At 63.5% G+C, this 23,304-nt stretch overlaps 5 protein-coding genes across 13 annotated transcripts in view; 3 read left to right on the top strand and 2 right to left on the bottom strand.

Annotated features, from left to right (window-relative positions):
• The window catches only part of SEMA4G (semaphorin 4G), a 28,889-nt gene extending 27,765 nt beyond the window's left edge, over nt 1-1,124 (top strand). For all 7 annotated transcript variants that reach the window (XM_062601806.1, XM_062601805.1, XM_062601808.1 and 4 more), the window contains 2 exons: nt 125-242; nt 325-1,124. The gene's annotated coding sequence lies outside the window, so the exon portion shown is untranslated. The remainder of the gene's footprint in view (nt 1-124; nt 243-324) is intronic.
• A 47-nt stretch (nt 1,125-1,171) lies between these two features.
• On the bottom strand, nt 1,172-3,064 carry MRPL43 (mitochondrial ribosomal protein L43). The gene is made up of 3 exons (XM_062601816.1): nt 2,886-3,064; nt 2,044-2,150; nt 1,172-1,401 (listed from the first exon to the last, which is right to left on the bottom strand). The coding sequence occupies exons 1-3, from the start codon at nt 3,014-3,016 to the stop codon at nt 1,187-1,189; spliced, it is 453 nt and encodes a 150-aa protein (XP_062457800.1). The 5' UTR covers nt 3,017-3,064; the 3' UTR covers nt 1,172-1,186.
• TWNK (twinkle mtDNA helicase) overlaps nt 2,973-23,304 on the top strand; it is a 43,711-nt gene continuing 23,379 nt past the window's right edge. Inside the window, exons 1-5 of one of the 2 annotated variants that reach the window (XR_009961411.1) lie at nt 2,973-4,489; nt 4,969-5,209; nt 5,804-5,911; nt 6,179-6,320; nt 6,919-7,573. Coding sequence is in view for 1 of the 2 variants with exons in the window: in XM_062601813.1 (XP_062457797.1) it covers nt 3,238-4,489; nt 4,969-5,209; nt 5,804-5,911; nt 6,179-6,320; nt 6,919-7,188 (2,013 nt within the window). In the remaining variant the exon portion in view is untranslated. Of the gene's footprint in view, nt 4,490-4,968; nt 5,210-5,803; nt 5,912-6,178; nt 6,321-6,918; nt 8,034-23,304 lie in introns of those variants that run through there. The other variant, XM_062601813.1, reaches the window with a different exon arrangement.
• Nucleotides 9,052-15,480, top strand: LZTS2 (leucine zipper tumor suppressor 2). Its single transcript, XM_062601814.1, has 6 exons — nt 9,052-9,120; nt 10,811-10,879; nt 11,716-12,183; nt 12,508-13,023; nt 13,512-13,781; nt 13,867-15,480. Exons 3-6 carry the CDS (start codon nt 11,755-11,757, stop codon nt 14,545-14,547), a joined length of 1,896 nt encoding a protein of 631 aa, XP_062457798.1. The 5' UTR covers nt 9,052-9,120; nt 10,811-10,879; nt 11,716-11,754; the 3' UTR covers nt 14,548-15,480.
• On the bottom strand, nt 15,640-22,940 carry PDZD7 (PDZ domain containing 7). 2 transcript variants are annotated; one of them, XM_062601810.1, is made up of 17 exons: nt 22,856-22,940; nt 21,986-22,392; nt 21,681-21,821; nt 21,106-21,280; nt 20,588-20,764; nt 20,223-20,370; nt 19,929-19,989; nt 19,072-19,497; nt 18,453-18,656; nt 18,215-18,256; nt 17,883-18,040; nt 17,611-17,702; nt 17,380-17,471; nt 17,216-17,287; nt 16,289-16,777; nt 15,954-16,054; nt 15,640-15,830 (listed from the first exon to the last, which is right to left on the bottom strand). In XM_062601810.1, the coding sequence occupies exons 2-17, from the start codon at nt 22,176-22,178 to the stop codon at nt 15,681-15,683; spliced, it is 2,721 nt and encodes a 906-aa protein (XP_062457794.1). In that variant the 5' UTR covers nt 22,179-22,392; nt 22,856-22,940; the 3' UTR covers nt 15,640-15,680. The 2 variants fall into 2 exon arrangements, with proteins under 2 accessions (XP_062457794.1, XP_062457796.1); XM_062601812.1 differs by lacking the exon at nt 18,215-18,256.

Here is a 23,304-nt window from a genome sequence, read left to right as displayed (position 1 = left end):
GGGAGCGGGCTGGGGGCTCCTTAGCTTTCTGCTCACAGGAGAGGGGCTGTGGACACAAGTCACACTGTTGGGGGTGGCCTTGCTGGCTGCCAGCCCCTGCCCGCTCTCCCACATCTGCCCCCAGGGATGGCTCCAGGAAGAGGACTGTTCAGTGAGTGTTGGGGCTGGGTGAGGAAGCTGACGTCCACAATGTCCTGGAGCAGCTGGTGGAGCAATGTGTGCCTGCTGTGAGGAGGATACAGGTAAAACACAGGGCTGGGTGACTGGGGGAGGTGGCACCTCTGGGACCTCTGACCCTGACAGTGCTCTGCCCTCTCTCCCCAGGGCGCTGCAGAGGAAGAGCAGGATGCAGCAGCAGGACACACTGGCAGCAGGACTGGCAGCTGTGCCCTGTGGTGTAGCAGGGGACTTATTGCAGCACCAGCATTCCCCACAGTGTCTGCAGTGCCTCCGCAGTGCCTCTGCAGCCCCATGTTTCTGCCCTCCTGTGTGGTGCTGCTGGAGAACTGGGGTTCAGGCACAGCCCTGTCCACCACGGAACAACATGTGGGAAGGGAAACATCCTCACAGAGCAAGGAGTCCTGGACATGGCATCTCCCACTGGGGCTTCCTGCCCTTCAAGGCACTTTCAAGGGGCAGCCTCTGTCCCTAAATCCCCCCAACTACCTCTCCTGCCACCTCCTGGGCGAACCTGAGGAACTGGAGTGACAAAAGCATGTCCCGTTGTGGGGACAGGTCTGTGACATTGGAGAAGCTGCGAAGGGAGAGACTTGTTGAGGTGCCTGACCTCCCTTCTGTGTTCCTTGCTGGCACTTCCAGGATCAGGACATCACCCGGCACTCAGCCCAGCGGGGGGGGGCAGGAACAGCGTGGCAGCCCTTGGCATCCCCAGCAGGCTGGAGCCCAGGCCTCCCTGCCCCAGCAGGGTGAGGTGCAGTGGGAAAAGGCAAGAGCCAAATGCCTGCATTCCCCCATCCTGCCCCAACCCTTGGTTTTGCTGCAAGGTGGGACCAAGCCGCCCCAAGCACCCACCCTCTGCAAGGAGGGACATCACCCTCTGTGTCTGGCACCCCTCATACACAGCCCCATGTGCCCCCTGGCAATAAACACGGCTCTGTCTGGAAGTGATGTTTTCTCTGTGGGCAGGAGAGGTGGATGCAGAGGCACAGGGTGTGGGGTTGAGGTTTTATTGGGCTTGGAGCCGTGGGCCCCGCACAGTGAGGATGGAGGGTTTGTTGGTGAGGGGGTGCCACTGGCCCTGGATGCTGGGGTTGTCGGTGTGGAAGGGCTTGCGGATGCGGATGATGTCCAGGCCGGACTGGCCAGCCAGCTTGGTGGCCAGCTGCAGGATCTCTTCGCTTGTCTTGCTGGTGATGAGCTCCTCCCGCACTGTCCCATTCACTGTGGCAGAGCAGGAAGGGAGCACAGAATCATTAGGGTTGGAAGGGACTTCTGGAGGTCATCCAGTCCAACCCCCTGCCACAGCGGGACCACCTGGAGCAGCTTACACAGGAACACATCCAGGCAGGTTTTGAATGGCTCCAGAGAGGGAGACTCCACACCCCCCCCGGGCAGCCTGTTCAGTGCTCTGCCACCTTCAGCATAAAGAAGTTCTTCCTCATGAAGAGGTGAAACTTCCCGTGTTTTAGTTTATGGCCATTGCTCCTCAGCCTGTCACTGGGCACCACTGAAGAGGCTGGCACCATCCTCCTGGCACCTGCTTTTGAGATATTTATATGCATTGATGAGATCCCCTCTCAGCCTTCTCTTCTCTAGACTGAACAGGCCCAGCTCCTGCAGTCTCTCCTCATAAGAGAGATGCTCCAGACCTCTTAGCATCCTCGTGGTCCTCCACTGGAACAGGCCAAGGCGCATTCCCCTCCTTCCTCCCCAACACTCCCCCTGGGGGGTGGCTGCTGTTCCCCTGCCCCACAGAGCAGCCATCCTCAGTGCTGTCCACAGCAGGGCAGAGGTGGGGGAGCACCAGTACAGGAGGGACTCCATCATCCTGCCCCACATCCCCCTATTTCCAACTGCACTCACAGTACTCAGCCACCAGCACCGGTGTCGGGTTGAAGCAGGGCCTGACGTAGAGGACGACATCGGGGTGCTGCCGCGCGAAGTCCAGTGCCTCCTCCTCCACGAACTGCCTGTAGGGGGAGAGGGGGTCTGGTGTGCTCAGAGGTCACTGCAGCCCCCACCCATGGTGAAGGGCAGACATCGCCACCAGCCTGCCTGTGTGCTGAGGGTCAGCAGTGCCCCCCACCTCTGTGGGTCAGAGCTCAGCAGCACCCTCTCTCTTCCCCATTGCCCTGGCTTCAGCTGTAATGGTTTTCAGTGGTTTTCTCCTTGTTAGTAGCTGGTGCAGTGCCGTAGTTTGGCTTTGGTCTGAGAACAGCACTGATAACATCCATGTTTTAGTTGTTGCTTAGTAATGTTTACTCTGATCAAGGACTTATGTCTCATGCTCTGCCAGTGAGGAGGGGCACGGGAGGCCCGGAAAAAGCAGAGACAGGACACCTGACCCAAACTAGCCGAAGCGATAGCTGTGGTATAATTATTCCACACCACAGCACGTCATGCCCGCTATATAAACTGGGGGCAGTTACCCGGAAGGGCTGGATTGCTGCTGGGGTCGGGCTTTGGGTATCGGTGGGCGGGTGGTTAGCGGTTGTATTCTGTCCCCTTGTTATTCCCCTTACGTTGTTATTACCACCATCAGCTCGGTATTACACACACCCACACAGGCTCTCACCAGCCCCTCCCCACCAGGTCAGAGATCAGGGGTCACCAAGCCTTCCTCTTCCTCTCCTTCCCAATACACACACACACACCCCACACCCCCGGCGCGCAGGGGCAGCGGTGCGGTGCCCCCCGGGCGGTACCTGGCGCCGCGGGCATCGGCCGCGGTGGGGCTGAAGAGGAGCTGGAGGCGCTGGAGCTGCCGCACGTAGCGGCCCACGCCGTTGTGCAGGACGGACGTGAGGAACCGGCTGGGCGACCCGCGGCCCGTCATGGCGCCTCTTCCCCGGGAACCGGAACGGCGCCGGGAGCGCAGGACATCCGCATCCGGCCCTTGGGGAAGTGGCGCGCTGAACGCGGCGGGGCGGGCAATGGCGGCGGCCGCGGAGCTCCACGTGGGGGGGGCGGCGTGAGCGGCGCCGGAACCGGGGGGAACCGGGAGGGGGCCGTGGGGCAGCGGCCGATGCGGATCGGCAGCCGTCCGGGGCGGGCAGGATGGCGGTGGTGCCCCTGCGGCCCTGCAGAGCCGCCGGCCGCCTCCTGCCGCTGCTGTGCTGCGGGGCGAGGAGCCAGGGAGCCTCCCTGAGCCCCGGCGTGCCGGGCCGCCTCACCCAGCGGGGCTACAAGAAGGACGTGCTGCCTTTGCCCGAGGGGCCCGTGCCCTCCGTCACCATCACCGAGATCCGGCAGTACCTGCGCGCCCAGGGCATCCCCTTCCGCGACGGGTACAGCTGCCTGCACACCCCCAGCTTCTTCACCGCCGGCCGGGAGGAGCAGCCGCCGGCCGCCAGCGCGCCCTACACGCTTTTCATTGACAAGACGACGGGCAGCTTCCTGTGCACGGCCACCCTGGCCGAGGGCACCTGGCAGGACTTCCAGGCCAACGTGGAGCTGCAGCACCGCGGCGCTCCCCCCGACAGCTCGGAGGAGGCAGAGGAGGACATGCGGCGGGCTCGTGAGGATGCCCGCTGCATCTGGGAGCGGGCGCTGCCGCTCTCTGATCTGTTGGATAAAGATGAGACCAAGGAGACCAAGGCCATGTTCGGTATCAACCCGGTAACGGATGCCACCCTGAAACGCTTTGGGGTGCGTTATCTGAGGACTGCTAAGTCCCTTGTCTTCCCCTGGTTTAGTCCCCGTGATGCCACCCTAAAAGGCCTGAAGCTTCTGCGGGTGGAGAAGAAGGGGGATACGATAGTTTATGTGGAAGAGACTTTACCCCGCTTTGATTCCTATCGCAATCTCTTTGGTCTGCCCTTGATCAGCTGCCGAGACACAGAGCTGGTGTTAACGGGGTGGGAGCTGGATGCCCTGGCCCTGCACCAAGCCACAGGGGTGGCCAGCCTGGCCCTGCCACGGGGGTCCACCTGCCTGCCCCCCGCCCTCCTCCCCTACCTGGAGCAGTTCAAGCGCATCACGCTGTGGCTGGGAGAGGACCTGCGCTCCTGGGAAGCCGCCAAGCTCTTTGCCCGCAAGCTGAGCCTCAAGCGCTGCTCCCTGGTGCGCCCCGGCAACCTGCAGCCCCGGCCCTTGGAGGCTCTGAACCAGGGCCTGAACCTCACCAAGATCCTGCGTGCCGCCCTGCCCGCCAGCCACAAATCCATCGTGTCCTTCCGGCAGCTGCGTGAGGAGGTGTTTGGGGAGCTGGTCAACAGCGAGCAGGTGGCTGGCGTCAAGTGGGTACGCTTTCCCGAGCTCAACAAGCTCCTCAAAGGGCACCGCAGAGGGGAGCTCACTGTCTTTACAGGTGATGGGCAAACTGCTGGTGGATGGGGAGAGCAGAAGGCTCTTTGGTGCTTCACCTCTTGGGGGTGATGCCTTGCAAATCTTTCAGGTCCCTTTATGCCTGTGGCTTCAGCTGAGTCTGTCCTGAGTGCAGTGGGGCTGGATGCACCAGTGTGGTGATGGGCTCACTGCCTGAGGCAGCATAGGAAATCCTGGGGTGTCCCTCACCCCTGCTTCCACCTGCCACCTCTTCTCTGAGCCCTCCGTGTGCCAGCCCTTCACCGCACCCTACAGGGACCTTCTGGCTGCTGGAAGCAACATGTGTGTGTCCAGAGATGCAGCCAAGCAGGAGGTGCTGCTTGTATATGGTGGGAGTGCTGTGGATAGGTTGCTCTTATCCCACTCCTTGGCACTTCCACCTCTGAACAGCCCCACAACGTGTTCAGGATGGGTCAGATAATTTCCCCTGGCTAATTCCTCCTGTCATTGTCCTTGTACCAGGCCCGACGGGCAGTGGGAAGACAACCTTTATCAGTGAGTACGCGCTGGACCTGTGCATGCAGGGGGTGTGCACGCTGTGGGGCAGCTTTGAGATCAACAACATCCGCCTGGCCAAGATCATGCTGACACAGTTTGCTACCCAGCGCCTGGATGACAAGCTGGAGCTGTATGATGAGTGGGCTGATCGCTTTGAGGACCTCCCGCTCTACTTCATGACTTTCCATGGCCAACAGAACATCAAGTATGGTCCCACACCTTCATCCCCAGTAGCAGTTATCCCTCACAGCATGTGCTGTGGGGCACTGGGGAGTTGGGGCTCTTCCTCTGCAGGTTTGGGGCTGGCAGGAGGCATGTTGCTGCTGTTCTAGTACCAGGGCTGGCATGTGGGGACTCTCACAGCCTTCTTCTGGGGTGGGGGTGAAGGGAGAGGACCTGTTCCTGTGCTGGGTGGCTGCTCTAAAATCAGCCTCTGCCCGTGGCAGGATGTGTCCCCCACACACCCTGCTCACTGGCAGCACTGCTGTTTGCTGAGGAGCAAGACAGGCACCTCTGGCTGCTTTTATTCACCAGGTGCTGTTGCACCTGCACACATCCTGTGTGGGCTGGGGGAGGATCACAGGGTGGTGGGTAGGGGCTGGGTTCTCCTGATCCTGCTGCACTCACCTATGGGGTGAAGCATGGGGATGAGGCTTGTGCCTGTCCTGCAGTGGAGGAAATGTGGAGGTGGGATGCGCCAGGAGCCAGCTCAGCCTCTCCACATCCCCATGCCTGGCTCAGCATCCCCATCCCTGCCTCCGCTGATCTCTGGGGCTGATCCCAGTCTCCCCCTACCCAGGGCTGTGATTGACACCATGCAACACGCTGTCTACATGTACGACATCACCCACGTGGTCGTTGACAACCTCCAGTTCATGATGGGATATGAGCACCTCTCTGTGGACAGGTAGCCCTTCTCCAAGCTGCCCCCTCCTTCCTCTGCCACTGTTGTTGCTGGAGCTGGCCCTGCTGTGTGCCACGACAGGGGCTGTGCGCTTTAGTCCTGTCTGGCAGCCCAGTTTCCTTGAAGGGTGATCACTGCCCTGGGGAGGAGGAGGTGGGGAAAGCATGAGCCAGTTACCGTGATCCCTATCATGTCCCATCCCTTTTCCTACATGGGCCCAAGAGCCTCATGGAGAGTGAGCCCGTGACCCTGTTCTCACTGCCATGGCAGGCTCGCTGCACAGGACTACATCGTTGGTGCCTTCCGCAAGTTTGCCACGGACAATAACTGTCACATCACACTGGTCATCCATCCCCGCAAGGAGGATGATGAGAAGGAGCTGCAGACAGCTTCCATCTTTGGCTCTGCCAAGGTGAGCTGGGCTGGGGTGGCCTATCCTGTCCCTCAGGCACAGTGTGTTCCTAGGTGGGGCAGGGATATGTTGGGCAGCTGTCCCCCACTCCCACCAGCACCATGGGTCATCACTGGGGAAACAGAGAGTGCCGTGAGGGGCAGGATGTCCCCAGGATTCCTGTCACTCACTGCAGATGTGTGGAGTGCCGGCAGAGAGCAAATCCTTTGCCAGCTAAAGCGCTGATGGGGCTTTACGTGCAGTTAATTAACGCTCACTGAATATGAGTGGGATGTAGGAGAAGGTAATTAAAGAAGGAGCCAGGGAGGGTGGAAGGATGAGCTCTAAGTGCCCCAGTCTCTGCTGGGATGCTGAGTAACCCTGCAGCTGTGGGCAGGAGGTGCTCTGTGAATGTGCAGTGCTCCCTTGATTCCCAGGGTGTGCTGCTCAAGCTGTCTGCCCGACAGGTCACTGAGGTGTCCCTGGGGGAGACGAGGGGTTGGTGTCAGGGAAGTGCTGGAGTTGCCATGGCCTGGGATGCCCCGTACCAGGGCTCGAAGGAGCCCCTGCCTCTGGCTGCATCCCCAGCATCATCCTGGAGATGTTTTCCTTCCCGCAGGCCAGCCAGGAGGCCGACAATGTCCTCATCCTGCAGGACCGTAAGCTGGCGTCAGGGCCAGGGAAGCGCTACCTGCAGGTGTCCAAGAACCGCTTTGACGGGGACGTGGGTGTCTTCCCCCTGGAGTTCAGCAAGACCTCGCTCACCTTCTCCAGCAAAAGCAAGGCCAAGGTGAAGAAGGTGAAGGAGGAGAAGGCGCCTTTAGCTGCAAAGGCACCTTCAGCCAAGAAAGCTCCAGAGGGAAGCTCAGGAGCCTCTAAGAAGCCGTGAGCCCATCAGGTCTCTTCCTCAGCCTGTCAGAAGGAACAAGGACTGGTGCTAGGAGCATGGGGCTGGGGTACACCAGCCCCTCTCCCAAGGGAGCAGCAGCCACACACTGCTGTGACCCTTTCTCCTGCAAGAGCAAGCCTGTTGGCCACCGCCATGGTGTCTGTGAGACGTGAGGCCACCAAGAAACAAGGTTGGGCTCATCCCAGAGAAGAGCAGCCAAGCAAGGGTGCTTTGGCAAATACTGGCTGTGCTGTACTGGTGCTGAGTGTTGCGAGCATGGTGGGGAGTGGAGGCAGCGTGGGCAGTGTGGAGGGGGGATCTCCAGACCTGGCACAGGTTGTTAAATTGTGGCTATAACAGAGCTGAAATCATGGACTGTCACTGGGTGGGGGGGGGGGGTGTCCTGCAGACAGACACATGGCTGAATCCCCTGTCACAGATGGGGGTCTTTGGGATGGATCCTGGCTGGGTTGGAGCCAGTGAGAGGAAGGTGATAGATGGAAGTGTGGGAGGTTGTGAATGGCTGTTGCTGTCCGTGGGACGTGGTGGGAGCTGGACCCCCAGGATATCACTCCTGACGGGTGGCAGGCATTGCTGAGAGCTCTGCCCACAATCCAGCCCCTTTGCTCAGAGTCTCCACCAGCTCCTTTCTCCAGGGACATCACCAGCAGTAAAACCTCAGGAGGAGCAGCCTGCCTCGCTTTGCTGGGCTAGGGGGTGGCCATCCCCATGCCCTCGGGCTCTGTGCAGCAAATGCTGTGACCTACCTGTGGTAGGATAAGTCCATGGCCAGATCTTGGTCTAATCCTTCAGTTCTTTCTAGTTTTAATAAAGCAGAAAGGTGATAGCTGTTTTCTGTGTTGCTGTTGCTGTGACTGGGGGACCCTGGGGTTGGAGGGGCACCACAGAGGCTGTCCCCGCTGTGTAAAACATCCTGCCCCTGCCCAGTTATTGCCAACCTGTGCACTGGGCATAGTTTTATCCTGAGCCATAATGAGGGGCTGGGGCGTGCGGGAGGTACACACCCAGCCCCGGGTTTCCGGGGTGCACCGGCTCTCCCGAGAGCACCTGTGGGTGCAGGTGTGAGCCCCCCCCCCATTCCGCCAGGGCAGTGTTAAGGGTGATGGCAGAGGAAGCAGAGGTAAGGGGGGGGGTTGGTGGTGGCAGTGGGAGCCAGGCCCCCGGGGACTGGGTGTTCTCTACCCCCTCAGTCACCTCTGGCTCCCTGATCCCCATTTCCCCTGAGTCTTGCTGTCATGGAGCTGTGGGGTGGAAGTGGGGCAGCGGGAAACCCTGGGACCCTCACCTCTCACCCATCCCTCCCTGGAGTTGAGAGGGGGTGATGGAGCTGAGCCTGGGGGAGGGGGGGACCCTGTGTGATCCCAGACCCTGGGGAGGTGCCAGGGGGTACCCGCAGTTCCCTGGCTGCAGGTGTGCTGATGGGTTGTTGTGTCTCCCGTTCCCACCAGTTAGGAGCTCTCGGAGTGCTGGGGGGTGGCAGTAACACATCTCACGGGGGAGGGATGGGGTGGGGGGGGCGAATGCCAGGCGAGGCAGAACCTTCCTGCCCCTTGGCGGGGTGCTGAGCTCCCGGAGTAATCTGGGGGGGCCGTGTCCGGCACAACCTTCATCCTGTAGGTTTGGGGGGGAGACCCCCGAGGTGGGGGGGGCTCGGCTGGTGCAAAAAAGGGGGCAAGCCCCGTGTGTGTCGTGTGTGTGTGCCCCCCAGCTCGGAAATCACCCGGAATGGATGTGACTGGGGGTGACCCCTGCGAGCCCCCCCAGCCCCTGCCCTCTTTCCTGTGAGGGGGCGTGGCTTCGCGGGAGGGGCGTGGGCTAACGAGGGGCGGGGTCACGTCTAGGGGCGGGGCTTAGGGCGGGGGCGGGGTGGCGGGGCGCGGCGCGGCGCGGGAGGGCGGCAGCGGGGCCGCGGTGAGTGAGGGGATCGGGGCCGGGCCGGGGAGGTCTCGGGGGGGCTGCGGGAGACGGCTGGGGCGCGGGGGTCCCGGGGGGCACCTCGGAGGAGAGGGTTGGGGGGCGCTCTGGGGGAGCTGCCGGGGGTTGGGGGCTTGGGGGGGCCGCTTTGAGGGGGGTCCTGGGAGCAGTGGCGACTGTGGGGCGCTTTGGGGTGTTTCGGGGTATTTTGGGGGTAATCTGGAGATACAGAGGCTCAGGGCTCTATGGGGCAGTTTAGGGGGTCGTGGGGCACTTTTGGGGTGCTTTAGGGGCACTCTGGGGAAGCTGTGAGGCAGTGCAGGCCCAGGGGTGCTGTGGGGCAATTTGGGGGTGTTTTGGAACACTTTAGGGGTGCTTTAAGGGCACTTTAAGGGAGCTGTGGGGCAGCAGAGTCCCTGGGGCTCTGCGGGACACTTTGAAGATGTTTTAGGGGGATATGGGGGGAGCTGTGGGGCAGCAGAAACCCAGGCTGTCTGTGAAGCACTTTGGGGGTGTTATGGGGCACTTCGTGGTATTGTGGGGCTGTACAGGCTCCTGGGCTCTGTAGGGCACTTTGGTGGTGTCATGGAGAACTTTAGGTATGTTGTAGGACTCTTGTGGGGAGCTGTGGGGCAGTGGGGCCCTGAGATGCCATGGAGCACTTATAGGTGCTATGCAGCCGGGCAGGGTGGAAGCACTATGGGGCAGGCTGGGTGTTGTGGGGCTATAAGGGGCAGTGTGGTGGGTGGGAGGGCAAGGGGGAAACATGGGGCAGTCAAGGGGGCCAGCACCACCCAGGGTGCCTCGGAATGGTGGGGGGCACAGCTAAGCATAGGGAGGGTACCCACCCCACAGGTACCGGGTGCGCGTGGGGAGGGATGAGGGGCCGATCCTTCCTACCCCTGGGGGGGTCCTGCGGTGCCACCGAGGCCCGAGAGCCCCCGGAACACCCATCAGCTCAGGGTGCGGGTCTGGCCGAGCAGGGGCCGAGTCTCGCGTTGCCGTTCCGGGGTCGGAACGGTGGGATGCGGCTCCGCGGTGCTCCGGCCGGAGCAGCTGGCTGTGACGCCGCCCCAGTTGCTGACTGGTTTTACTGGGTGGCTGGAGGATGTTTTGCCGAGCGCTGCCGGCTGAGCTGCCTGGCCCCCCCCCCGGGCCCCTTGCCCCCTCCCTCTCGGGCAGCGCTGGGACCCTGTCTGCGGGCCGAGGGGGCTTGCGGGAAGGAGAAAACGGGTTCCCTTCCCCCCGTCGCCCAGCGCGGGGCCCCGGCGGTGGCGGTGTCCCCCCCCCCGGTGTTCATATGGGGACCCGGCTGTCCCTAGGGGTGCCCTGACGTGCACGTCCCGGAGCAGTCTCGCTGGGATGCGGTGCTGCGCACATCTCTGGCTGCTGCTCCGGCGCCCCGAGATGTCCCTTTGGGGGTTCCGTGTCCGTGATCCCTGCTCGTGCCCCTCCAGCAGTGGCAGGTCCATGCTGAGGGCTGTTGTCCCCACCGCCCCTCCCGGGGTGGCCACAGCAATCCCTGGGTGCTTGGAGCAGCGCACCCACTGCCAGGCTCCCCTGCCACCCTCCGTGCCACGCTGGCACTGCTCCCCCTGTTCCTGCCGGGGGGGGGCTGCGTGTGGCTCAGGGACCCCCGCTGCCCTTCAGCACCCTGACCCCCTCCTCTTGCTCCTTCCCACTTCAGCGGCCGGTAGAGCTGTGTTCTTGGTGTGGGGACCCGAGTGGACCGGACGGATGGGCAGCAGCTGGCGAGGTGAGCGGAGCCGGGGTGGGGGTCACCCACCTTCCCACCCTGGGGTGACATGGGCATGCTGCTGTGGTAAGGGTGCTGGTGGTGGGGTGGGCTCTGGCTCGCCGGCGTCTCTCCCGTGGTCGTCCCCACCCCGGGCACTGGCAGGCAGATTGATTTCAGGTGACAGCTCTGTGGGCAGTGCCCCCCCGCCTACACCCCGTGCCAGCCGCAGCCATGTGCACGATACGATGAGGCAGCAGGGGACGGATCCGGCCCATCGGCTGGCGCCTGTCACGCAGGCGTATGGCCTGGGTTGGGGTATGGGGGCACTGGCAGAGCTGGAGGGGAGTGTGTGGGGTGGGAACAGGGGACACCCATGCATTGGGGTGGGGGCTGTGGGGCAGGGAAGTGGCTGTCCCCAGTGTGTATGGCTGCCCCCACTCTCTGTGGTGGCTGTGCTGGTGGGTGCTGTGGGGCAGGCAGTGCCGTGGAGCAGGTGGGCAGGCTGCCCAGGAGCTGGCTGTCCATGGGCCTCTTGGGATTGCCTCCAGCCCTGGCACACTTCCTGCAGCAGGGTCATGCCAGGGCACGGCGGGGGCAGGACGACTGCATGCCACTGCGTCACGGTGCCACCAGCACCCCACAGCCCCAGGATGCTCCACTGGGGTGCTACCAGCTTGGGGGTGCTGCTGCCACCCTCCTGGGCTAATCCTGGTTTTATTCTGGTTCATTTGGCATCTCCTTCTGCCAGCCCCTCCTCGGGTCAGCCTGCAACCACGGGACTGGGGACGGTGGTAGCCAGTGGGGCATGTCCAGCAGTGCTCACAGCTCTGATGCCCTCTCTCCCTTGCCTGCAGGCTGCCCGTGTGCCCCTGCCCGCCGGGGCTCCCCGCGTCATGGCCATCGTGCAGACACTGCCGGTGCCCCTCGAGGCCGTCGATGAGGGGGCTGCACAGCTCCGTGCTGCCACCCATTCGCCCCCTGCCACCATGGGCAGCGTCGGCAGCCTTCTGCCTGGCCGGCCCCGCCACGACTGCACCAGCCAGCCCTGCAATGGGGACCCTCCCACCGCCTCCTTCCGCAAGCAGGAGGGGCTGCTCCGGGCCACCCAGCGGGACCCCCCATCTCCCGAAGAGTCCCACCCAGCCATGCCTGGTGTCACCCATGCCTATGCCAATGGAGGCTTCTGTGGTGACTGGCTCGACGTCCCGTCTCCCACCAGCCCCTGCAGTGACTCAGATGAGCCCCACGATGACCAAGCCCCAAGTGGTCACCTCCGGGGCCCCCCCCCCAAGCTTGTCCCTGTCTCTGGCAAGCTGGAGGAGGTAGGAAAGGGAGAGCAGCAGGGTGGGTGGATGTGTGCTGGGTTGTGGCTTTGCTCCCTATGCCACACTGGGGCTGTTGGCTAACTGGGGCCATGTTGCTACCTATTTAGTGTCTCTGGGCAGGTGGTGGTCCCATGCCCATGATGTTCCTTCTTTCATGTAAGGGTTGTGTGAGTGGGAGCCCACCTGAGTACCCCATGAAGGGGGGATGGAGCAGGCAGCATCTGGCCCTTGTCTGGGGTGGGAAGGCATTGCGGCACCCCCTTGGGAGAGTGATGGGTGTTCCCCAGCCCCCCCCTGCACTCTTCCCCTCTTCCTTGGCAGAACGTGGAGAAGACCCTGATCCGCCCCATGGCCTTCAAGCCGGTGGTGCCCAAGCTCCGGAGCGCCCAGACAGTGGTGCGCCCTGGGCTCTCGGAGAGCCAGGTGAGCCTCACCCACTTGCTGGGTGCCGAGAAGCCTGGCTCCCTGAGCTGCCGCGCCAGCACCCTCTCGGACTCGGGGCGCAACTCCCTCTCCAGCCTGCCCACCTACAGCACGGGCTGCAGCCAGCACCCCGAGGTGGGAGCCCTGCCGCCCACCCCCCATGGTCCCCCCGACCCGCCGGGAGGCTGCCGCCCCTCCAACTCGGACAGCGGGCGCTCATCCTCCAGCAAGAGCACGGGCTCGCTGAGCGGCCGGGGCCGGCCCTCCTCCGAGAGCGGCTCCTGCGGGCGCTCACCTCTGCCCGGTGAGGAAGCCATGCTGGTGCGGGAGCTGGAGGACAAGCTGCGGGAGAGGGAGGCCGAGCTGCAGCTCCTGCGTGACAGCCTGGATGAGAATGAGGTGGCCATCTGCCAGGTATGCCTCTGGTGTCCCCCTGTCCTCTCCCTGTTCGCCTCCTCTGAGTGAATTTCCCCCCTAGTTGGAAGGCAGGGACACCCTTTGGGAACCCTCTCCAGACCCTTATATGAGGATGCTTTTTTCTGTGTGTCAGTGGCTTTTTCCTGATGTTGGGTAGTCTTACGTAGTCCCTGGGCTGCTGGGGACCAGTTGCACAGACTGGGATGCTCCATTTTGGAGCGCCCTTTTTGAATATGCCTGAGACCTGCAGCTTCTCCCTGCTTGTGGTGGAGCTGAGGGAGCCCTATAGATTCTGGGTGTGCTGACATGGGGGAGCCAGCATGCAGAGGGATGTGGGAGAGCACAAAGAGGCGGGCATCACTACATTGCAGCCTTCCTGTACCCCTCCTTCCTTTGGGGGCATGTGCCATGGGGAGGGGGGTGCCCATCCTGCAGCAGGCGGAAGTTGAATGTGTCGTGCGTGTGTCCCTTATCCCCCACCCCAGGTGTACGAGGAGAAGCAGCGGCGCTGTGAGCAGGAGCTAGAGGGTCTCCGGCAGCGCTGTGCGGCCCAGGCACGGCAGGCGGCCCAGGCAGCGCAGCGGGGGCAGCAGGTCCTGCAGCTCCAGGTGCTGCAGCTGCAGCAGGAGAAGAAGCAGCTGCAGGAGGACTTTGCCCAGCTGCTGCAGGAGCGGGAGCTGCTGGAGCGCCGCTGTGCCTCCTTCCAGCGTGAGCGCACCGAGCTGGCACCCCGGCTGGAGGAGTCCAAGTGGGAGGTGAGCTGCCTGACAGTGCCGGGCAAGTCAGGGGTGCAGGTGTGGGGGTCCCAGCCGGCACCTGAGCCCCATTGTCCCCCTGCAGGTGTGCCAGAAGTCAGGTGAGATCTCCCTGCTGAAGCAGCAGCTGAAGGAGGCGCAGGCAGAGCTGGCACAGCGCAGCACGGAGCTGCTGGGGCTGCGGGTGCAGCTGCGGGAGGCGCGGGCGCAGCTGCAGGCAGGCGAGCGGCGGGCGCAGGGGCTGCAGGAGGCCGCCCGCCTCAAGGCGCTGGAGCTGGAGGTCTGTGCCAACGAACTGCAGCGCCGCAAGAGCGAGGCCGACCTCTTCCGCGCCAAAGCCGGGCGGCTGGAGCAGGAGCTGGCAGGGCTGCGGGAAGCTGCCCATGCGAGGTGCCCTCCACCCGGTGAGGGGTGCCCACCACCCGGTGAGGGGTGTCCCCAGCCTGGTGAGGAGCCCCGGGGCAGCGCGGGGCTGCGGCGGCAGCTGGAGCGGCTGCGTGCAGAGGTGGCCCTGGAGCGGAGGCGCGGGCAGGAGCAGCGGGATGCCTTCGAGCAGGAGCGCGGCACATGGCAGGGTGAGAAGGAGCGGGTTATCCGCTACCAGAAGCAGCTGCAGTACAGCTACATCCAGATGTACCGCCGCAACCGGCGGCTTGAGCAGAGGCTCCAGCATCTCCGGCTCCAGGGCGAGGAACCCCCACCTGAGCACTGTGACCCCCCTGGCCCTGACCCACCCTTCGAGGAGATCACAGCCACAGAGATTTGAGACACTGCCTTCCCTCACCCTGTGCTCGGAGGGGTGAGGGGGTTCCAGCTCCTGGGATTTGGGGAGCTTGGGTGATCCCTGCTCTCCCTCTGGCTCTGCAGAGACTGCTGATACTGGGAGGGGACAAAGGGGACAGAAGGAGCTGCCCCCTTCCCACATGGAGCTGTTGGGGTGAGGGTGGGTTGGTACCCACTGCATTGAGTGGGTGCCCGTGAGATGTGGAACCAGGTGGGTGCTGAGTCCTGGCACTGGGGCCATCGGGAGCTGGTTTCTGCTGATCCTCTTAGAGCACAGGGATTAGCAGTGCTGGCTTCAGCCAGGGTCACCTTGGGCAGAGGGAGGGCTGACTTGCCCCCTCCCTCTCATCCCTACTGGCACTGCCACCCAGCCACTTCCAGAGGAGATCGTGTGTGCCCCATCCCTGCCCATGCCAGCTTCCCCCTCACCTCCCGTGTGTGTGTGTGTGTCAGGGGATTCATTTCTGTGCCATTTTAAATAACTCTATTTTTATAGGCCCTACCAAAACGTATCACCCTTTCCTAGCTCACACCCCACCTGTCTGTGCCCCCATCACCCCTGCCACAGGGAACCTTGCCCTCAGTGCCTTTCCCATACCCTCACCCCCAGCATCCCCCTGTTCTTCCTCCCCCCAGAATAAGCTGGGCCCATGCCCCTGCAATGCCCAGCCTGCCAGGGAGAGGGGCACAGTACTAGGGTGAGCAGAGTTGGGGGTCCCAGCTGGCCACCCAGCAGGGTCAAACCAAAGGAAAAGCCTGGCTGTGCCCAGCTCTGGCTTGGTCGCCCCTGGCTCCGGTGGTGGTGGTGGGGGGTGTTGTACTTTATTTCAGTGGTGTGCTGTTCCCAGAGCCTGGCTCACCCGTGTACCACCCGGGAACGCTGATTAAAAACAAGCCCCTGGCTGTGTTTTTTTCAGGGCTGTGTCTTTGTGTCCAGAGCAGGGTCAGGGGCTGTTTATCCTCCTTCTATGTCACCAGTTGTGCCCCACCTCAGGTCCTGCTGCGAGCAGCTTCCCCATGCCTGTGGGGCAGGTCTGGCTCTTGCACCCTCTCGCTGCATTGAGACTGGCCTCTGGAGCACAGGATGGTTTCTTGAAGAGGGGGATATGTACAGCATCACTCTCGGGCACCTCCAGGCACCCGCACCACTAGCTCCATGGGCTCCTTGGCCTTGTTGCGGTAGGCCTGGCGGATGATGTCCACAGCCCGCTGGTGGGTGACGTTCTGCAGGCTCTGTCCATCCACTGACACCAGCTCCTGACCGGCCTGGACCCCGTAAGGAAAGACAGTGGAGTGAAGCACAGCTGCTTTTGGACTGCCAGGGCACTGCCAACACCCAGCAGCACCATGGGATGGGGGTGTTTGGGTGCTCTCAAGTGCCCCCCATACCTTGAGGATGCCGCTGAGGAAGGCAGCTCCCCCAGGGAAGATCTTCTCAATCTTCACTACCGGCTGTGCCCGTGACTCGATGCCTCCAGAGATGCTGATCCCTGCAAAGGAGCCAAGAGGCCCTCACACCAGGTAGACTGCGACCCACTCCCGGGCATGGGACACCCTCCCCTGGGCACGAATGAGGGGCTGGGGCAGAGGCACCTCCTCTTCTCGTCTTCTATTTTGGAGGAGGGCTTGGGGCTTTGCCCCCTAAATGGGGTGCCTGGCAAGCCAGTGATGCTGGTACCAGGAGGAGAGTCCCACCCCTAGGCTCCTACCCATGTGCCACCTACCCAGCGAGTGCTTCAGCTTGGAGAGGGTGACTGTAAGCAGCTGATACTCCTCCTCTTCCTCCTCTTCCTCTCTGCCAGCATCCCTAGGGCCATTGGTGGCCACCCCAGCTTCTGCCTCACCCCCTGGCCCTCCAAAGAGAGGTGCAAGGGGGGGGCGTGCTCTCCGAGCCTTCCCCAGCAGCTCGAGCCCCCCATCGGGCACCATGCCGGAGGCCTCCTTGTGCCGGGAGCTGCGTGAGTGCCCATGTCCCTCGCCCAGGGGGGCCTCAGCCAGCAGCCAGTTGGGAGGCCTGGGGGCAGTGGGGGCCAGGGGCCGGCTGGTGCTGGCGTAGGCATCCACTGGCACGTCGGGGAGCGGGGTGTAGGTGCATGGGTGAAGCCGACGGGGGCTGGCAGAGGCCCGTGGCCGGCCCGGGCTCGCCTGTAGCCCCTCGGCTCCCTCCAGATCTGGGGCCCCCACTGGCTTCAGCAGGAACCCGCCGCGATAGTCTGCAACAAGAGGGGCTCAGACCTTCCCCCAAGACCCCATAGACCAGCTTTCTGGGACCCCTGCCATCCCCTGGGAACGCCAAAGCCTGGGGACCTCTGCCACCTATGGACCTCCTTGGTGTAAAGGGCCCCAGATCTTCCTCCTCCAGGGACATTCAGACACCCCAGCTCCCCTCCCTAGGACCTCTGACACCTCAGAGCCCCCAGACACCCCATCTCTCTGCAGGGACTGTGTCTCCTTCCCCCTGGTACCCAGGAACCAGAGATCCTGCTACTCTGGGGCCTCCCAGCATCTAGGGACACCAAATGCCCTCTCCCCTGCAACCCCCTGCACTCAAGCATCCCAGCTCCCTTTCTCCCACTGCAGACTGCCCCTGTACCCCCTCCAGCCTGCAGACCCCACCACAGGCCAGGCAGACCCCATGGGGTGGCACTCACCAGGCACTGGTGTAATGAGGTGTCTCCTGGGAGGGACATCGTGGTGAGCTGGGCGCAGGGCAGGTGAGCGCACTGCACTCAAGCAGAGACACCAGTCACGCCCCCACCGGTACCCACCTCTGCCTGCTGCCCCCAGCCAAGGTCCCTTGGGGACCGGGCAGTACCTGAGCGGCTCTTCAGGGCATCAAAGGCTTCCAGCTCCAGGGGCATCACCATGCTGTCAAACCGGCCCAGGTCTGTGGGAGCCACCACACTCCTGCCGGGGTAAAGAGGGCAGACAGGTTGTGGGAACCTCTCAGATGGGGTGTGATCAGGGCTGGACTGTATGTGAAACTGGGTCAATCACCCAGCTGGCAGCACTGGGGTACCCCAGGATACATCCCCAGCACACCCACCTCACATCCCGCAGCAGCAGGACCTTCTCAGGCCGATCCAGGATAGCCAGCAGTGGCCGCACCAAATCCTCCACGCTGCCCTCATGCAGGTACTGTGGGTGCAGGAAGGGTGTCAGCAGACAGGTGCCCACCCCTCCCATGCTTCAGTTTAACTCCAAGAGCTTAACGTGGGCACATAGTGCTGATGGCAACGCCCCCGGGATGCAGGAGCTGCCTGGGGATGATCCTGGGATTCTGGCACTGCCCTGCTCATTCTGCCCGCGGTGCCATACCCTGGAGCAGTGGCGAAGCACGGCCGTCACCTCGTCAGGGCTCAGGAGGCGTGCAGCAGTGTCCTGGATGTGTGTGAGTCGTGCCTCGGGGTCGCTGCCATTGGGCTGCAGGGCAGCAATGCCTGTGGGGCCTAGGATGCTGGCACGCCGGCTTTTCTCTAAGGGGGCACAGCAAAGAGGGATGGCCAGAGGGGCAGGGACCACCCTGGTCACCCCACAAAGCCCTCCACCCTAATGGCTTGCTCCACACCAATCAGGCACATGCAGCACAGGGGCAGGCACATGCAGAGCCTGCCCCACAGCACCCCCTGGGCACACGGGCACCCCGTTACCCCGCTTCAGGCTCCGGATGACAAACTTCTGCACAGCGCCTACTGCAAGGGAGATGGAGAGGGGTGAGTGCCGAGGGGGAGCAGCATCGCTGCCCATTGCCAAAGCTGCATGAATGGACATATCCTCCCCGTGCCCCCCCCTCCGTGCCAAGGATGCCACAGTAAGGCTACAGTGCCCACAGAAGGCGGAACCAGTCCATGGTTGGGTCCCTTTCCATCCTGTCCCCCAGTCTGGTACCTCTGTCCCCGTCGGAGCGCCCTGGGGACTTGGCGCGTGCCCTGCGTTCGGAAGCGGGCTGCTCCTGGCTGGGAGGGGCCCAGCTCTGGCTGGTGGCACGGCCCCCCTTGAAGAAGAGGTTGACGAGGGTTTTGGAGCGATGCAGCCCTGGGGCCCCTGCCCGGGCCCCTTGTCCCTCTGGCTTCTCCTTTTTCCGCTTCTCCTCTGGGAACAGAGACGAAGAGGGCTGGAATAGGGAGGCCAGGGGATGCCAACCCTAACGGGAACTTGGGGGGGGATGTTTGGAGGGGCTACTGGGGGCATTGACTGGAAGAGAGTCCTGCTGTGGGGTGCAGCGGGTCTTCAGGGGCTATGGGGCTGGACTGCTAAGCCCCAGGGGCAGCGCTGGGGCTACTCAGAACTATAGGATGGCCAGGGCTGGTGGTCAGAGATCAAGATGGGCTGGGGGAGGTATTGAGTGCCCAGGAGCAGGAGCCAGGTGTCTGTGCATCAGGGGCTACAGGATGGTCAAGCAGGAACAGGGTCTGAGCTGTGGGACTCCCAGGGCTGTGGGTGCAGGGTTGGAGGGGACCCCAGCTAGGGGCAAGACTCATAGATAGGGCCATGGCCTGGCACCTACCAGCAACAGTGAGATCACTCTGTGAGCGTGTGATGGGCTGCCGGGGCCGGCTCAGTGCCAGCAGCAGGGCTGTCTTGGGCGAGTGGGCAAAGGTCCGTCGTGGATGGGTACCGGGGGGCTCGCGGGCACCCTGGCCCCGGATGGCTGTGTCCCGCAGCAGCTCGGGGGGCCGCACCGTGCGCCGCATCTCTGGCAGCACCTCGGCGGCTGGCTCGGTCTGCATGGCCCGCTCAGCACGGTCCCGCACCCAGCTCCGCCGCGGGCCGTCCTCCGTGGAGATGGCCACGTCCACGGTGCGGGCAGGGGGCCCTGGGGTGGCTGTCCCCATCCCGTTCACCACCCCTGGCACTGGCCCCGAGGAGTAGGAAGAGATGGAGGAGCTGGTCTCTGAGGTCTGAGAGAGCTGCTGCAGCTGCCCGTTGGTCACTGCGAAGGCACAGTGGGGACATGGGGTGACATGCTGTGGGGTCACAGGGAGCTCTGCATCCCAGCACAGTGGGTATGTGGGGACCTGTAGGGCCACAGGGACTCCTGTGACCCCTGCAATGGACATGTGGAATCCCACAGAGTTACGGGAACCAGCAGGCTCCAGGCACAGGGAACATGCAGGACCCTGAAGGATCACCAGGACCACAGGGTTGCTGTCCATGGCTGTCCACATGGACGGGGGACAGGGGCCCTGCAAGCCCATGAGGAGTGTGGGATGCTAACCATACCACAGGGAGCTTCATGCCCCCTCCAAGGCTGTGGGACCCCATGGCATGTGGACCTTCTCCCTCCCCGTGGTGGCCAGACGCCATTTGTATGGGGCCCCCAGTCCGGTACCCCTGCCAGTACCCGCACAGTGTTGCCCTTACAGCGACTGAGCCAGCAGTACTCGGCCACCAACTCCTTGTAGGCAGGGAACCGGCCTGTCTCCTAGGCACAAGGGGAGAGGACGAGGGGTCAGCACACACCAGCCGTCCCGGGCAAACCCGATCCGGTGCCAGCCATGAATAATGCATCCCCCTGCCTTCCCACCCGCCTGAAACCCAACCAGCTGGCAGCCACACCAGCCCCACAGGCGCCTGACTGAGCTGGGGCAGTGCCAGCATGGGGACACACCAACCCCCCACCTCACCTGGGGGTTCCATGGGGCCAGGCAGAGGTACCTTGATGGTTAGCATGATGTGGGTCTGCCCCTTGAGCACCTCCACTGCCTTGCTATGGCTTATGTCTTCAAACTTGACTCCATTGGCTGCAAGGACTTGGTCTCCCACCCGAATGCCATTCTGCTCTGCAAGCCCCCCAGGGTCCACCCTAGGGCAGTGAAGGGGGAACAGGATAGGTCCAAGCCCTCACAGGAGCCCTGCTCCTGTCCCACACCTCCAGGCTCCATGTTTCAACACCCATGGAGGTGATAGCCACAGTCTTATGAGGATGGGTGTGGTAGCCAGGGAGGGGGGCAGAGCCCCAGCATGGGTACAGTGGGGAACAGAGCATCACATCCCCCTTGTGCCCTCCAGGGTGGCCGTACTTGGAGACGTAGATGCCGAGGCCAAACTCCCTGCCACCGCGGATGTTGAAGCCCAGGCAGTAGTCATCAGAGGTGGTGTAGAGGTGGACGATGCGCCGCAGCCCATCCTCAGAGCCACTCTCCGATGGAGTTGAGCCACTTTTCTCCACCACCAGGCGCCTGTTCACCACGTCCACCCTGGAGCACAGGCACAGTGTTGTGGGGGAGCTCAGGGGCCAGGCTCTTGTCCTCCAGCAGGATGGGTTCATTGGTGTCACCCAGTGGAGGAGAGTGATGGGAATGGGGGATATTAAGGATGGGGCTTGCACTTACCCTGCCTGCTCCAGACCTTTCTATCCCATCCATCCCTCACCCTGGGCTGTCTCCATCTTTGTCAGATACCTTTAATGCCCTCCCACCCTGAGGGTCCCCCAGCTCTGGGATCCTCCCTGTCCCCCACCATCCCTCACCAAGCCTCCCCACGATGCCCTCCATGGGGCTGGGCTTTGGACTGCTGGCATGGGGTTTGCCCTGCTCACCACGCCGTCTTCTCCTTGGAGAACTTGATGCCCGGCACACGGCCCATCCGCCGGACCACCATACGGAGGCGGTTGTTGCCAGTAAGGACCTTGACGGCGCTGCTCATGGTGATGTTCTCCAGGCTCACACTGTTCACCTCTGTGATCTTGTCACCAACACACAGCCCAGCCTGCTCTGTGAGGGACACACAGCTCAGCCGGACACCTGACCCCACGCTGATGCCCCTGTTTGGTGTCCTCTCCCTCAATGTGTCCCAAACCTGATCCGGACCCCAAGAGAACAGAGTTGGGGATGCCTGTCAATTGCACTGAGGCCATGCTAGGCATGGGGGGCTAACACCTTGCTGTGGCTCGGGGATGGAGTTCAAAGCCATCAGCATGGTGCTGCTCTCTCCTGTCCTGTTCCCTGTGGGAAGCCTGAAAATCCCATGGACAGGGGCAGCAGGGGCAAACAGGGGCTTGTCACTGTGAAGGGTGGCACCACCACTGTGGCACCATGTCCCTGGGAGCTCCCTAGGAGGGTCTTGCTGGCACATGCCTGTCCCCACCAGTGCCCCTCACCCTGTCCTGCTTACCAGCAGCGCTGCCCTCCTCCACTTTGCTGACAAAGATGCCCAGCCCGTGCTCGGAGCCACCCCGGACACTGAAGCCAAGCTTGCCATCCACACTCTTTTCCACCGTGATGGCGTTGATGATGTCACTCTCGTTGCTGCTGGCTGTGAGGACAGGATGGGTCACCCAAGCAGCAGCAGGAGGTGGTTTCTCTTGCTGGGGATGTCCCCAGTCCCAGGTCACCTCTCCCTGCCCACAGACCCGGGAACCTCAGGTGTCCAGGCCCTCTGGCCATACAGTGGGCAGAGGGCTGGGACACCCCACTCACCTTCAATGGGGGTGTTGATGAGGATGACACGGCCCATGGGGGAGGCGGTGCGGCTGCCCCGGGTGGTCCCGTTGAGCAGGCGGCTCTGCTTGCTGAGGAGGTAGCGGGGCGCCAGGCTGGCCTCGCTACTGGAGCTCCATGACCGGCTGCCTGCCGTCATCCCCGACAGTTCCGCATCCCAGCCCTGGGCCATGGCGGCGCTGGGCACCCCGGTGTCCCGGTGTCCGGCTCGGGGCTGGCTGTGTCCTCACGGGGCTGGGGCTGCCCGCCGGCCGGGGAGGGACATGGCATATTCCAGCAGCACATGCCCGGGCTCGGGACTGCTCCCTCCTAGCAGCGCGATAGCGGGGACGGCTGGCGTGGGTGCCCGGAGCTGGCAGGACCGGTCCCGGGAGCAGCGGCACAGCCTGGGGAGACAAGGAGCTTCGTGACCCCCTCTCCAGCCTTGTCCCCTCTCGCTCTAGGACCCTGCTGCAGGGCTCCTGGGTACCGCCATCGATGGGGCAAGGGCCGGCCCTCCCTGCGGAGGGGTTGCAGCAGGAGCAGGGGAGGGGGAACCGCATCCCTGAGCTGCTGCGGGGAAGGGGATGCTGTTCCCGAGGGGATTTTCCAGGCGTGGGGTGGAAGAAACTCCACCACGGCCCCTCCACCGTCCTCCCCGCCCCGTCCCCTGCTCGCCCCAGCCTGACCTCAATAAATAAGTGATGGCCCGCCCAGCGAGATACGTTCGTGTCCCCGCCGCCTGCCAGCCCCCGACGGCGACCCCGCCGCTGTCCCCCTTCCCCAGCACCATCCGGCACTGACCCTCCCCGGAGGGGGGCTGCGGACCCCGCCACGGCCGCCGGTTCCCCCGCCCCGTGCCCTCCTCACCTGTCCCCATGGTGCCACCGGTGAAAGAGACACCTGCGAGCGGGGGGGACGGAGAGGACGGGGGGAGACAGCGCCGCTTCCCGCCCCCCGCCCGCGGGGATTGGCTGTCCCTGCGGGACCGGTGCGGTCATCGAGAGCGGCAGCTGTCAATCAAGGGCGGCAGGGGCTGGCCTCGCAACGGGGAGGGGGAGCCCTGTGCGTGTCTTCCCCAGCGGGGACGACGTGGGGAGGTCCGGGGGGTGCATCCCCAGCGATGCTGTTGTGGGGCGCAGGACGCGGTGCCCCCCCGGAGACCCTTCTGCATCCCGAGGCACACGGGGGAAACTGAGGCACGGCCGGGGAGGGCACACACATACACGACGGGTCACCCCTCCTGCTCACCCCGCTACTCAAGCCGGTGTCCCCCCGTGCCCCTCTCCCCGGGGGGCATCGTGCCCACCCTGGGCTGC

This window comes from Pezoporus occidentalis, unplaced genomic scaffold (assembly GCF_034315485.1).
Source record: "Pezoporus occidentalis ecotype Australia unplaced genomic scaffold, CSIRO_AGI_Poc_V1 ctg73, whole genome shotgun sequence".
Classification (NCBI taxonomy): domain Eukaryota; kingdom Metazoa; phylum Chordata; class Aves; order Psittaciformes; family Psittacidae; genus Pezoporus; species Pezoporus occidentalis.
Note: the sequence above shows the minus strand (reverse complement) of the source record. Positions and strands in the feature narration are given on the sequence as shown.